This window comes from Papio anubis, chromosome 15 (genome assembly GCF_008728515.1).
Source record: "Papio anubis isolate 15944 chromosome 15, Panubis1.0, whole genome shotgun sequence".
NCBI lineage: Eukaryota > Metazoa > Chordata > Mammalia > Primates > Cercopithecidae > Papio > Papio anubis.
In genome coordinates this window covers 86,991,845-87,007,942 of record NC_044990.1, presented here as the reverse complement: position 1 = coordinate 87,007,942, position 16,098 = coordinate 86,991,845, and the positions used below count along the sequence as shown (strand labels likewise).

Genomic DNA, 16,098 nt, shown 5'->3' with positions numbered 1-16,098 from the left:
CTGTCTCAAAAAAAAAAAAAAAAAAAATCCATATGGAACATTGAAACACACTGGAAAGTCAAAGTAGTATCATTTGCACAACTTCTAAATCTTTGGAGTTCTAAAACTTTGGAACAAGAAGCAAGATACCCCAAGGGCATGACACCCCAAGGTTACAGCAGCTGTAGCACCAGTCAATATTCCTTTAGGCTGCCCACATCAGAAACTAAGCATAGTATCTTAAAGAAATGGACATTGATTTTTCTCACATAACTAGAAAAGCAGAAATAAGAAGCCCAGGGATGGTAACTTTCTCCAGATCTTCTGGGGCTTTGATTTGTTCTAGCTTCCTGCTCTGTTGTTAGAAAGTAACTTTCATCCTGGCATGGTGACTCACACCTGTAATCCCAGCACTTTGAAATGCCAAGGTGGGTGGATCACCTGAGGTCAGGAGTTCGAGACCAGCCTGGCCAAGGTAGTGAAATCCCGTCTCTAGTAAAACTACAATAATTAGCTGGGTGTGGTGGTGGGCGCCTGTAATCCCAGCTACTTGGGAGGGTGAGGCAGGAGAATCGCTTGAACCCAGGAAGCAGAGGTTGCAGTAAGCCAAGATTGCGCCCTGGCATGCCAGCCTGGGCACCAAGAATGAAACTCTGTCTGAAAAAAAGAAAGTAACTTTCATTTTTTGGTTGCAAGATTATTCGGCATTACCAGGTCACACACTTCCATGCCAAGAAGGAAGGCAACAGAAGGAAAGAAACAGTGATGCTTACCAGAGAAATCTATCCTTTTAAATCAAGAGATTAACAACATTCCTTGCAGCCCTATCCTGTTAAACACTTGCTGGATATGGCAAATAAAAAATCTTTGACAATTATGAATAATAAATTTGTGATTGTAAATTCAAATTTAGCTGCATTTCTTGCATTTTACCTGGCGACTCCATGCCTGGTGTACTTCTGCTGTGTGTTTTAGTGGCCAGGACAGTGGCTGGTATGGTCTGAAAGTTTGTGTGGCCCCTACATTTATATATTGAAACCTAATCCTCAAAAGTGATAGCATTAAGAAGTAGGGCTTTAGGAAGTAACTAAGTCATGAGGGTTGGAACCCTCAGGAGGATTAAAGCCTGGATAAAACTGTCCCCAGATCACTGCGTCCCTCTTCCACCATTTGAAGACGCTGTGAAGGCACCAGACATGGGAAACAGGTCCAGCTAAATTTGAATTTGCAATACAAATATTATTACTAACAGAAACAGATGTAAAGATATGGCATATGTGATTTGGTTATTTTGGCACTTAAAATAATGGACTGAAGAGAAAGTTCTCAATGTTAATCCTAGAAACACAGCTACATAAATTGTTCACTGTAGAAAATTCATGAACCTTTTGTTTTTTTCTGCTTCTTTGAAATAAGATAAAGATCCAAAGATTAATATTAATATCGGACATTTTTAAGACCTTCCTCCAAATCTATTGTGAGTCTTACCTGTTTATTAAGGTCAAACGGGGCATATTGCATTACATATTGTTTCATTCAAAAATCCCCATGGGGTATTTCTCCCCAGTAGCCACTTGGCTGAAGTCACCCTGGGAGCAACTCCAAGAAGTCCCTTTTCCTGTGGCCCTCGGTCCTGCTCAGGTCCCCTCCTCATAGTCTTTCCTCATCCCTAGGAAAGCGGCATTTCCTCTCTATCCCAGGTGACAGATGACTCAGAATCTCTGGAGACCCAGCCCCCACACAACCTCATCAGAGGATTCACACCCAATCAAAGCTGGTCTTTACTGATACTGGATTTTCTTTCCAGCTGCTTAGAAAATAAGATTTTCTCCATATGGTTATAATCAGTTTACAAGCACCCAGTTGAAGGCCTACTGCTATTTCTGTCTCAGCCTATAGCTACAAGGCCTTTCTTCTTTAGATGCTTTTGCTGACAGTTCAAAGATCAGTGAGGAACATCTTTTTTTGGTCATTTCTTAAGTAGTTATTTAGTACTTACAATGAGGCAGATATTGCTCTAAATGCTTTAGAGTATTAACTCAGTTATGAAGAACAACCCTATGATATAGTTATGATTACTATCATCATCAAACTCTGAGGTCTTGCAGTACAATTATGCTAACAGTCAAGGGCCTACAGGTTAAGGGCACAGTCCTCAGCAAGACTGCCGCCATTTTAGATTCCAGCCAAAAGTTTGGGGGTCCCTAGATCATTTGAACTTTTGAGCAACCAGCTACAAATTTTGGGATTCTCACAAGCTCCCCAGGTTTCACAATCTACTAGAATGGCTCACAAAACTCGGCAAAGTACTAATACAGCTTTATTATAAAGGATACAAATTAGGACAATCCTGGCAAACAAAAAGTATGAAAAGGTCTGAGAGGGTCCCAAATGCAGAGCTTCTGAGACCCCTCCCCAAGGATGCAGGGCACATCAAACTCCAGCCTACCGATGTGCTCACCAAATCCGAGTCTCTGTGGAGCTTCAATGTCCACAGTTTTTACTGGTGTCTCGTTGCATGGGCATCAGTGATGCCATCATTGGCCACATGTTTGAACTCCCATCTCAAGCCTGTCCTGCTCCTCCTGGAGGTCGGGCTGGTTTTAATCACATGATTGGTCTTTAATCACACTGTTGTTTTTTCTGGTATGACTAGACCCTTACCCTAAGTCATCTCACCTGGTAGGATAAACTCAGATGTGATCCACGGGGCTCACAAGTAACAAAGACACTCTTATTCCATGGGAAATTCCAAGGATTTGGTTCCCTCCCAGAAACCAAGGACAAAAATTAGCCAGATTCTTTACAAAACAACACCCACATTTTGCACTTGAGTAAAAATGTCACAAAGAGGTTGAGTGAATTGCTCAAGGTCATAGAGCCAGTAAACAGCAGAGCCAGGATCTGAAGCTGGACAGTGGCTCTGGAGTCTCTGCCCCTAAGCACCACACCACTGGACCTCACCAGGAACACTCAGAGAGGGAGTTTAGGCACTATCAATTTCCTTTCTACAGCCAAACGATAAGCTTTGGAATTACAAATAAAAATACCTCCTCACTGAAACAATAACAGATTTAGCACACGTTTGGCATGAGTCATGTTCTTGAAGCTCCCAGCCTCAGCTAGGTGTGTATCAAACGGTTTAGTAAAAGGACATGCATCCAGGTGTTGTTTTGAGAGTTAAATGAAATTACCCAAACAAGTTTGCTCAAGATTCAACACCTGGTAACTGTAGTAAAAAATATCAGTTGTCAAAATTGTTGTTGTTATTATTACGAATAATAAGTTAAAAAAACCCTTTCATCAATGAACTACGCCACGTAGGCAACATGCAGAATTTCTGTGGGCTTTTCCCCCAAGGGCTCCATGAACTTATTTAGAAATGAACAATATTAGAAATGCAAGTTGGCACATATCCAAACTGCTCAGTGATTACCACCCTGGGTGAGCACATCCATGCGCAGACACCAAAGGGCATATTCAGCAGCAGCTGTTTCATCAGTGGCAATAACAGCAAGTGAGGCACTTGAATACATCTAAGGACAGAAAGGCAACACAGAGAGGAGGCGCCCGGTCAGAAGGAACAGAGGAGCAGAGTGAAGAGCAGTCGAGTATGGAAAGAAGACAAAGCAGGCCTACAGGGATCTGGCCTTACAGATACAGAATGTTACAGGTGGAAGGGTCTTTGGAATTAAAGCTGTGCATTTTTAGACACGCACTTGAAAGTCAGGCAACATGGGGAAAACTTAGGAATGATGATTGGATAGGAGACGCTTTAGAAAACGTGAAATATGGGAGAATCCAATAGCATAGGAATTTCCAATTCATCAAATGTGTAAAGACAGGCAGTGTTTACTGACAGCAGGGCATAGTGGAAGTGATGTCCTTAACCTCACTAAATCATGATGTACTGCACAAAATGCTCACCGAAACAATAAATGTGAGTTGATTGTAAAGCAGAAATTTGACTTGTATCCTGCGATAACAGAAAAAAAAAGAATGAACTATTCCATTCTTTCTTGCAATTGTAGCAAAACGTATTCTGGGAAAAAGGAAAAGAAACAAATCACCTTTAGAATGCAAAGGAATAGGAAGTTGGGATTAAAATTGATGAAGAAAAGTGAGCAGCCATGATTCAGATGACGGAATACATGGTGAAGTCATGGACAGTTGTACCCCCATTTTTTATTGCTCTTATATATAAAACTCCTATGAATATTTATGTACAGGTTTTTGTGTAGACATATATTTTCATCATCTGGGAGATAAACAATGTACCTAGGAGAAGAATTTATGGGCCATGCGGTAAATCTATGTTTAACTTTCCGAGAACTGCCAAATTTTTTTCATCACTGCCTCACCATTTGACATTCCCACTACCACCATATGAGAGTGACAGTTCCTCCGCATCCTTGCCAACACCGATTTGCCTTTATTTTGTTGTTCTTTATTAATGGCCATTCTAGGAAGTATAAAGTGGTATCTCATGGTGGTTTCCATTTGGATTTTCCTAATAATGTGGAGGATTTTTGTGTGTGCTTATGGGCTAAGATTGTATCTTCTTTGAAGAAACATATATTCAAATGCATTGCCCATTTTTAAGGGAGTTGTCTTTGAGTTGTAGGCATCCTTTTACATTTTGTTAGATATACCACTGAAGAAATTTTCTCCCAATGTGTTTTTTTTTTAACTTCCTTATTACTGTATTTGAAACCACTAAAATCTTGAGTTTATCTATTTTTGCTTTTATTGCTTATCTTTTGGTGTCATGTCTAAGAAACCATTGCCTCATCTAACGTCAGAAAGACTTACATTTTTTAAAGAGAGTTTTATAGTTTTATCTCTTACATTAGGTCAATGATCCATTTTGAGTTGATTTGTATGTATGTTATAAAGTACAGGTCCAACTCATTATTTTGCATGTGAATATCCAGTTGTCTCAGTGCTGTTTATTGTAAAAGGCTATTCTTTCCCATAGAATCATCTTGGTACTCTTTGCAAAAATATGTTAACCAGAAATGTAAGGGGTTCTTTTTGGATTCTCAGTTCTATTCTGTTGATATATTTATATCCTACGCCAGTATCACAATGTCTTAGTTATTACAGATTCTAAGTAAGGTTTGAAATAGGGTTGTGTGAGTTCTCCAACTTTGTTCGTTTTGCACATTACCATTTTAGGAATTCTGGGTCCTTGAACTGTTATGTGATTTAAAAAATCGGCCTATCAATTTTTGCAAAAATTCATCTAATATTTTATAGAGATTGTGTTAATAATATTAAGTCTTCCAATCCATGAGTGTAATATTTCTTTCCATATATTTAGGCTCTTTAATTTCTTTCAGTGATGTTTTGTAGTTTTCAGTGTAAAAATTTGCAGTTCTTTTCTTAAATTTTCTTGTATTTTGTTTTTCTCATGTTGTTGTAAACTAAATTGTTTTTAATTTTTCCTTTTTTCCTCCCCTGCTGGGTAAGCATGTTTTTAATCTCATTTTTGAATTACGAATTGCTGTGTATAGAAATACTGATTGTTTCTGCGTCTTGATCATGGGTATTGCCATCCTCCTGAACTATATTCTTAGTTCAAATAGGATTTTTAAATAAATTCCTTAGAATTTTCTACATAAAGATTATGTCATCTGAATATAGAGATAGTTTTACTTCTTCATTTCCAGGTTGGATACTTTTTATTTATGTATTTATTTATTTTCTTGCTAGGTTGCTCTAGCAAAAACCACCAATACAATGTTGAACAGAGCTGGTGACAGCAGACACTCTTGCCTTTGTCCTCATCTTATGGGGTAAGTGATCAGTTACCATTGAGTACAACGTTAGCTCTGTTTTGCTTTTGTTTTGTTTCCTTTTTTTATTTTTTGGTACTTGCCCTTTATCAGGTTGAGAAAATTTCCTGCCATTCTTAGTTTATTTACTTTTTCCTCATAAAAGTGTATTGGGCTTTGTCAAATGCTTTTTCTACATATGTTGAGATAATCATTTGATTTTGTTCTTTATTCTATTAACATGATACACCATATTTTCTGATTTTTGAACGCTCAGCCTTGCTTTCTTGTTATAAATCTCACAAAGACATATTGTGAAATCCTTTTTATATGTGGCTGAACTTGATTTGCTGGTGTTTTATTTAGGTGTCTTAAAGCTATATTCATAAGGTTGTTATTTTCTTTTTATCTGACATTTTTATTTGATTTTTGTATCTGGGTAATTCTGACCCAATAGAATGAGTCAAGAACAATTCCCTGCTCTTCTGTTTTTGAAAGTGTTTGTGGCGGATCGGTGTTAATTCTTTAAACAATTGGAAGAATTCAGCCTTGAAGCCATGTGGACATTAGCTTTCCTTTGTGAGAAGTTTTTGGTGACGAATTCAATCTCTACTTGCTGTAGGTCTATTCCAATGTTCTCTTTTTCTCTTTAGTTCTGCTTCTTGGTGTTTTCTTGGAATTTGCCAATTTCATCTAGGTTATCTAATATTTTGGTGCACAATTGTTAATAGTATTTCCTTCTAATTATTTTTGTTTCTGTAAATTCAGGAGTAATATTCCTCTTTCATTTCTGATTTTGGAAAAGAATGTTCCATGCGCAATTGAAAAGAATATGTATTCCACAATTTCTGGATGAAGTGCTCTAACCGTGTTTGTTAGATCCGATTGGTTTATACTGTTATTTAAGTCTTCTATTCCCTTGTTGATATTTTGTCTACTTGCTCTATTTGTTTTTGAAAGTTGGGCATCAACGTCTTTAACTATTCAGTATTAGTCATAAGGCAGAGCTCTTTCCAGTAACCACAACACCACCTCTGAAGAATATGAATATATAAATTCATAGAGATCTGTTTTAGAGGGGTTGCATTAGAATATCCAGATTTTCATATATTTGCTTTTTGTACATTTTCACCATGGGTATTTCTATGGTTTTAAATGAACTTTTATATCATGTTAAAACCCTTCATAAAGCTTTCCATCTTTGTCTTACTTATTTTAATGCATATTTTAGCAGTAGCATTCTGGAGGTAACAAGCTTTCCAATGTTTAATAATTTATCTTTCAGTAATTTTGTAGGTACTATCAATTTTTTATAATATTGCTCTGAACACACAATTGCTTTACCCGATTGCTGTTTTTGAAGGTCTTTAAAATGATGTCACAGACTTTTAAACAAGGTCCCACAGATTACATGCAATGTTATTTATTCATAGAGATTTACTTATTGATTTAGATACTCACAGTCCATCTCTACCTGACAATGTTTGCTATCTGTTTTGTTATATATTCCAAGCACCACAGTCAGTAGATTCTGAACAAATATTTAAAAATGAATGAACATGTAAGCATACCTAAGTTATATACATAAAACCTGTGTTTATATATCCATATGCTGGCAAAGAAAAACTCCAGAAACATAAGCATCATTCTACAAGTTAAATGAACACTTATTCTTCAATAAATTTAACATTAATTCGAATGTTATTTGTTATTCACACTTTGTGTCACGTTTTCAGACCTTGAAAATGATGTCGATCCATTTGATATTTTCAATGCAACAGGAAAGTTATTTTAGGAGATAACATACACAACAATAAATAATTTGTTTTATGCTTATGAGAGAAAAAAACACATATCAGTATTTTCTCTTTCAGGAAAGTTAGCCATAATGATAATCACTGGAAACCTCATTATCAGTTTAGCTAAAATCTTGGAATGTGTTTAAAATATTATTTGGTCTCATGGTACACGAAATTGATTTCATAACTGATATAGTAACATTGTTTTTAAATCAGAGGGTTTTTATAAAATTATGTTTAACTCATCATTATGTTTTTTTGTTAAACTCAAAATTATGTTTAACAAGTGTTCTTTGGTACATACATTGATAAACCATTTTAATTGTTCTAACTCATTTTTGCTGAGAGTCAGACTTAATATTGGCTCTGAAATGACCAGCAGGTAGAGAAGATGGCAAATGAGAATGAGCAGGGAGACACTTACAGCTTACTCGACAGCACGGGGAGATCATGCATGATCTCTTCATAGGGCTCTTCTTGTGCTAAGGTAGAAACAGATAAAGGCTCTTTCATTTTTTCTTCCCAGGCAATTTCGGCTTTCAGCAGCATTTCCTCAATAAATTCAGATGCAGCAATATCTACAAGAAAAAAAATAAGAAAATCAGAAAAATGATGGGTGGTGATAGTACATAAATCTATTTACTTTCAATAATTCCGATATGCTTAAAATGATAAAAATTTATCAATGTATGACTCAAAACAAAAAACCTTAAAAGTTTATTGCTGGGATAAAATTGAAGTACTGTCACTTTAAAACACTATTTTGTTTTACATCAGTGACATATTTAATTATAAATGAAATAAAATATGAAAATAGTATACACTGGATGGGGGATATGTAAAATAAAAAATCATTGAGAATAAGCTGGCACAAACTTAATGTCATTTCATTCTCAGTAAAACTTGTCCTGCATCTTGGTGACTACGAACCAAAATTACAGAAAGAGTTACACTTTCCCATCGACTGGATTATAAAGCATGTAACTGGCTTTCTATAAACATTCTACTAAATGGGTAGTTGTACAAGTAAATACTCAGTTGTATTATTTACACAAGGGGTCTGCTCTCGAGCCATAATATTTTTACCTTTATCAATTGCAAATATAAATAAATATATTCCCTTACAAATTACACATAACAGTAACATCTCAACACGTTTGGGTAGCAACATATATATGTATCAGTCAAGTTTATACTAACAACAATTACTGATCTAGAAACTGATATAGAGCATGAGGAAAAAATCAACATTCATATCAATTAAGAATCTACTGGAGGCAGCTGCTGCTTCTCAATCATCAGGACCGGACTGTGTGACCACCTATGTCTATAAATGAGAGTTATGTGGCCTTCTGGGCTGGTCACAGTAATGTAGCTGCCACAAGAAGATATTATGTAAAGATTTGTCATTGTTTGCCTCAGATTATATTATATACATGTAAAAAGTAGGTGGGTGTTCAGCTTTCCTACTTTGCGAGATTACATTTCTGTCCCACCTAACAAATTGTTTCCCTCCCCCGATATTTTTTTATGAATCCATTCCAAATTCAAGAAACATAAAATAACAGTAATAAATTATAATACTGATGACGACTTTCATTTGCCCAGTTATAGCACAGGTTTCTGGTTTACTGTTCTGTGCTCTATTCTTGTATCTGGTTTTATCTAGTTTTATCTTCTTGCTGCCTGGATTATTGGCATATCTGCTTTAGTTGAAACCTCTCACTGCATTATAACTCTTTGCTTTTTGCATGTGATAAAACTATTTTCATTCAACTAGCAAATCTTTACTGAGGATCTATTATGGGCCCAGCACTGCGCCCTGTATTGCCAGTAGGCCATGAATAAGGTACTAGGTTGCTAGTCGACTTTGCATGAGCAATATGGTAAAAGTTGCCTGAGAGAGTCCTCATACACTGTGCTGAGATGACCAGTGCTGAATCTAGACCGGAAGTTCATTCATTGCCTCCATTCCTAAGATTGTCAACCACCGTGCCTGGACATCTGTTTGAAATGACACTAGACCTAAATGGTGAGAGTATGCCACGGGAGTCCATGCAGTCAAAAGTCAGTCATATCCTCCCTTGTCTGGGAAATAAGCCAGGAATACAAACTTTAAAAACGTGAGCTACTGTTAGACCCAGATTAGAGTTAACAGAGGATGTGACTTTTATTCATAGTAAACATATTTTTTAAAAATACCTAAAAATTTCTATTTGCTCTTTTGATATTTATCATTAGCATACTAATATAGTTAATGTTAAAATTACTAGACTGTAAGTAATATTAGCTTGATTCTGAAGTTTGTGACTATTAAGCTGTCTTAAATTTCGGTTTGGTAAATCTTCAGTTTAGCAGAGAAGATGAAGTAATAAACATTAAATAATGATACTTAATTCCAATAAATAACAAACAGAGAAAAATCCCTTCTTCTGGCTTTAACTGGAGATTTATTAGAAATTCATACTCCTAAGAGTATATCAAATGACAAATCTCAAAAGTAAGGTACATTTAAGTTAGCAGAGGTATAGCAAGAACAATAATAGATTCATTAAGTTATTCAGATCAGTTACTGCCTTCAAAATTTTGATGTGGTATTACTTATGCTAGATTTTTCTCTTTGTTATTCAGAACTCTTTTTACTATTGCAAAATCATTATGATTAGTAACTTTCTGTTAAATTTGAAAAGTTACAAAATTAATGTAGCATCCATTTATTAAATAAGTATATGAATATACAAAAGGGCAGTGACTAAAATAATTTTAGAAATCTTCAAAAATATATTTATTAAAAAATAAGTAACATTAAGTCAAGATTTTCAAAGTTCGAAATTTGCATGAGAATGTCAGCCTGTGTATTTTTCTTGTAGTTTAAATATCTGCACAGATAATAATGCTATTATTTTTCAAAAATACCTTAACGGATAAGCATGTATTTGGTAGGATGAGATATTAGGATGAAATAACAGTAAAAATGTATTTTAAAGTAAGTTACACTGAATGAATCACTATCCTGAAAGTTTAAAACATGAAAGGCAAAACACAACCAAGTACAATGGTACAGTGTAGATTAAACTGTGAATAGCCTCTTGGAATGGAGCCGAGCACAGGCGATGATGAATTGTGCTTGAACTAGGCTTGTTGTTACACAGCTTCACAGGCTTGTCCTGCTCTCACTTTGTAGCTGTGCTGAAGATAGATGGATACTCCGATACGAAAGGAAGGAAACAGTACCTGCTCAATGGTCCCAGGATGCTCCTAACCTACCTGACGGCTTCTCCTCATTACAGTTCACAAGGTGTGGGTTTGCCTGATGCATCAAAAGAAGTTTCACCAGGTTTGCCTGAAATATTAAAGATAATTGATATGGGAACCACCATGGCAGATGCTAAGGATTCATCAGTAAGTTACACACTGTGTTGTCCAACTGGCAGCTGGAATGAGACGGCATCAGCGTTCCCACTCAGAAGTCCTTCCTGGGACAGTCCCAGGAAAGTACCTTTCCCAATGCCTTTTGTGAAGATGTCAGATATTCAAACTATTGCAGCCCTTTCTGGATTCAGAACAAAAATGATTTATCCAATAAGGATTTAACCACTGAAGATTTGAAAAGGACATTTTAAAACTTTTAGGTTCATATTATGTGCATTTGTAGGATGAGAAACTAGTTACATAACAGTAAAAATATATTTTAAAGTAAGTTGCACTGAATGAATCACTACCCTGAAACTTTAAAACATGAAAGGCAAAATACAACAAAGCACAAAAGGACAGTGTAGACTATATGCCATAATATAACCTGAAAGTACTTAAGCTATACTCCTTATGTGAGGAATTATATGGCACAGCGTTTTGTTCTGTTTTAATTGAACAATTCATTGAAGTCTAACTTGTTGGTATTGTTCCTCTGTGACAGCAGCGTGGGCAGTATGAACCTAAAGTCACATTGGACCATTAGAAAAATGCAATCTCAAGTTATAAGAGTTAAGTAACTTAAGAAATTAATGTAATTTTAAAAATTATTATAATATATCACACATATAAAGGGTATTTATAATATACATGTGCTATGGAAAAGGCAAGAATGAAATAAATTTCAATGTACTCAACTTTTAAAAATATGTACTCAACATTTTTTTTAAATGATATCTTCGTGAGTTTCTCCCCAAAACTATGCCTCTCTCTATTTCCCAGAGTTGGCCACTATCATGACTTTTGGGCTAACCATTAATATCTTCTCTATATGCTTAGCACACATATATGGAAGTATCCCCAAGCAACATATTGCTTAATTTGTTTGTGACATTTATAGAAATGAAATCCTATTGTATAGATTCTTCCACGCCTGTTTTCATGGCTTACCATTGCATTTTTGAGTCATCAGAGTTGATGAGTTTAACCAAGTTTCATTCTTTTCCTTGGCTGCATGGAATTGTATTGTACAAATATATCACAATTGATCCACCTTTCTCCCAGTGAATATTGAAGACATTTGCAGTCATTTATTTGTTTTTACAAACAATGTTCCCATAAGTAGTCTCATTTATATCTCTCAGTGCACACATACACCAGGATATATGTACTTAAAAATGAAATTGCTGGGATCTCAGTTTGGACAGTATCAAAGAGATAAATAGTGCCAATATATTTTTCTCCAAGAGATTGCTCAGATTGACACTCTTACTCCTAACAAGGCTTTCTGTTGCTCTACGTTCTACTTAATAATTTTATTATCAGGCATTTACTTGTTGTTAAATTCTTGGGTGTAAAAGAATTGATTATTGTGGTTTAATGGTACATTGCTTTGAAAATGGAACAGAACTCTCCTGGATTTCTTCTTGGTATGATTTTATACAATACTTTTTAAAGTTATTACCTTCTAGGGATTTGCTAGTTTTGTCTAAGTTTCCAAATGTGCTGGCATGATGTTGTTGGTTATATCTTCTTATTGTGCTTTTTCTTTTATTGCCTTTTTAACAGCTGTGCTGTTTTTGTAGTTCTGTTTCCCTTTGCAGGCACACTATCAGTCACTTTGTGCATGCCCTCTCCATCTTTCTGACCAGTATTTCCAAAACTTGGTTCATTTCATTAATCCTTAGAAGAACCAATTTGAGGTATTATTGATTCTTTCTATGGTACTTTTGTTTAACAGTTCTATCACTTTGGCTTTTATATGTTTTATATTCCCATTTACACATTCTGTGTTTGTTTTATTAATCTCTATCTCTCTGTCTCTCTCTCTTTCTTTCTTTTTTTTTTTTTTTTTTAGACATCTCACTTTTTCGTCCAGGCTGGAGTGCAATGGCACCATCTCGGCTCGCTCAACCTCCTTCTCCTGGGTTCAAGTGATTCTCATCTCTCAGCCTCTGGAGTAGCTGGGATTACCAGCCTGCACCACCACACCGAGATAATTTTTATATTTTTAATAGAGGTGGGGTTTTGTCATGTTGGCCAGGCTGGTCTTGAACTCCTGACCTCAAGTGATCAGCCTGACTTGGTCTCCCAAAGTGCTGAGATTACAAGCATGAGCCACCGAGCCCAGCCTGTTTTATTAATGTCTTACAAACTTTGTAAGTGGTAACATTATTTTTCAAACTTGTCTTTTACAATATAGACATCTAAGGTTGCTATGCAACCTCAAAGGCTGTACATTTTCATCAAATGAAAATTACCACCAGTTTCTTTATGTCTCACATAGGGATAGAGACAATGTAATTTTTTAAAATTATGATTCTGTTCTGAATATTTTAAAATGGTCATTGGATGTCTTTTTGATTTATAGAGAATAGTAAGTCCTGAAATAATGTGTGTTTCTGTAATACAAACTAGCTCATACTCAATTGATAAATGTTGGTAGGTACTATTTTTTCCTAGGCCAGAGGAGCCAAAACAATGGAAGTCAAATCATAAAATTAAAAGACCTCAATTGTTGTGCTGGAAACTGAAGCTGTCTTAGCTGTATTTCTACAAATATTCTTTTTTTAAACAATAAAGTAATTTAAGGGCAATAAAATGGGCAATAATAAGTGCACAGTTATAAAACTTGGGCAAATGTGTGTACCTGTGTAATCAACACCACAAATAAGATATAGAACATTTCTCATCACCAACAGTTCCCTCCTGCCCCACTGTGGTTAATCTTCATCCCATACAAGAAAACAGTGTGATTTACAGCACCCCAGATTAGTTTAGTCTATTCTTTTTTTTTTTTTTTTTTTTTTTTGAGGCGGAGTCTTGCTCGGTAGCCCGGGCTGGAGTGCAGTGGCCGGATCTCAGCTCACTGCAAGCTCCGCCTCCCGGGTTTACGCCATTCTCCTGCCTCAGCCTCCCGAGTAGCTGGGACTACAGGCGCCCGCCACCTCGCCCGGCTAGTTTTTTGTATTTTTAGTAGAGACGGGGTTTCACGGTGTTAGCCAGGATGGTCTCGATCTCCTGACCTCGTGATCCGCCCGTCTCGGCCTCCCAAAGTGCTGGGATTACAGGCTTGAGCCACCGCGCCCGGCCAGTTTAGTCTATTCTTAAACTTCACATCAATAAAACACAGAAATATACATGTTTGCCCAACATAACGTTCTTGAGATTCGTCCATGCTTGTGCATGCATTGACACTTTCTCTCTTCACTGTTGAGCTGTAGTCCATTGTACAACTACATTACAATATGTTCATCATTTTCTTCTTGAGAGTTGAGCCATTTGTTTCTGGCTCTTTGAATAAGGCTACTATGGACATATGTCATTTTAGTCAATGTAGATTTTCATTTTTCTCTTTTGAACATTCTAAAACAGAATTCTGGGTAATCTGGTAAGTATATATTTAAGTTTATAAGAAATTGCCAGAAAAGTTTACCAAGTGGTTTTACTATTTTTTTATCCTCACTGGCAATTTTGCCACATGCTCTCCAACACTGATATTGTCATAGTAAAACAATGTTAGCCACTGAAGTACTATCTCAGTGTAGGTTAATTTACATTTCCCTGATGACTGGTGATATTGAACTGAAAAGCTTTCATGTGCTTAATGACCATCTTTTGTGAATTGTCTACTCAGGAATTTCTTGTCCATTTATTACTGCATTGTTTAACTTTCTATTATTAGTCTATCTGCATTTTTATATGATCTGGATGCATTTTTCAGATATATGTATTGTAGCAGGAAATCAGAGACTGGAGAGACCAAGTGGAGTTCAGGAGGGTATATTTTAGGTGTACACTGGCTCAGCAGACATGCATCCTGAAAGTCTGAGCAGTAAACAAAGAAAATGGATGCTTTTTATGCACCTCGAGGTGGGAATTACATGATGCAGGAAGCTGGCTTACGAAAGCAAGTACCAAGCAGTTAATTATCAGGTGATATTCTTAGGACTCAGCTTATATCTTGGGAAACACGTCCTGCAACTCATGCTTATCGATTGTGTGACCTTACAGTTGCACAGCAAGAAAAACGGGAGCTTACAGAACTTACAAAATATGTGGGGGAGAGATATGGTTAATGCTTCACAGACCTTACAGAGGAGCAGTTAATATTCTTTCTTAACTCTTACTTGGGGTGGGTGGGCGGAGGTGCTACTTCGGGCCCATTCTAGTGTAAACTTAAACTGTAAATTCAGTTTCTTTTAATTTTTCTACTTTAGTATTACACGTATTTCCTCTCATTCTATGGCTTGCCTAGTCATACTCTTAAAAATGTCTTTTGATGAGCAGAAAAACACTTTTATTTCTTTTCTTTTGTTTAAGTGCAATATCTGTACCTATTTTTATCTACTCAAAGTTCATGGTAGTATTATACTATAGTTTCTTCTGAAAGTTTTATAATTTTAACTTTTATATTTGTGGTCCATTTCAAGTGAGTTTTTGTGAATGCCATGTAAAGGCCTGGATGGTCCAGCACTATTTGTTTTTCAGCAACATTTGTGGAGAAGAACATTTTTTCTTTTTGAATTGCCTTGAGACCTTCATAGGAAATCAACTGACTTGTTATGTTCATTTGTAGCCACTATATTTTAAGTTTCATTGATCTACTGGTCTATCCTTGCTGTATTACCTAACAACTTTATGTGTATAGATTTATAGCAAGTTTTGAAATCTTACAAGTGAAAGACTTAGAGTAAGTCTTGAAAAAAGTCTGTGTCTTATTCCTTCAAGAACATTTTGTTTATTATAGGTACTTTGCATTCCATAATTTTTAGGATGAATTTCCCAATTTCTATAAAAAAAAAGACTGTCAGGCTTTAAATTGGGATTGTTTTAAACAGGAAGCTACTATACTAGTTTGATATGCCTTAACAAACCACCACAAGGTTTGTGGCTTAAACAATAAAAATGTATTGTCTTACAATTGCATAGGTCAGAAGTCTGACAAAGGTATCACTGGGCTGACATCAGGGCCCTGGTAGCATGTTCCCTTCTGGTTATAAAGCAGAATTTGTTTCTGTCTTCTCCAGTTTTGGAATCACCCACATTCTTTGGTTAATGGTCCCTCCCCTTCCACCGTCTTCAAAGCAGCAATATTGCATGTCTCTGGCCATTTTTCCACAGTCACGCCC

The 16,098-nt window shown here is 36.1% G+C and overlaps 1 protein-coding gene across 4 annotated transcripts in view; it reads right to left on the bottom strand.

Annotated features, from left to right (window-relative positions):
- Positions 1-16,098, bottom strand: part of MYO16 (myosin XVI) — a 574,351-nt gene that overhangs the window by 374,690 nt on the left and 183,563 nt on the right. For all 4 annotated transcript variants that reach the window (XM_021929768.2, XM_021929769.2, XM_003914068.5 and 1 more), the window contains exons 8-9: positions 10,823-10,898; positions 7,980-8,133 (exon numbers count right to left, since the gene is read on the bottom strand). In XM_021929768.2, coding sequence (XP_021785460.2) covers positions 7,980-8,133; positions 10,823-10,898 — 230 coding nt within the window. The remainder of the gene's footprint in view (positions 1-7,979; positions 8,134-10,822; positions 10,899-16,098) is intronic.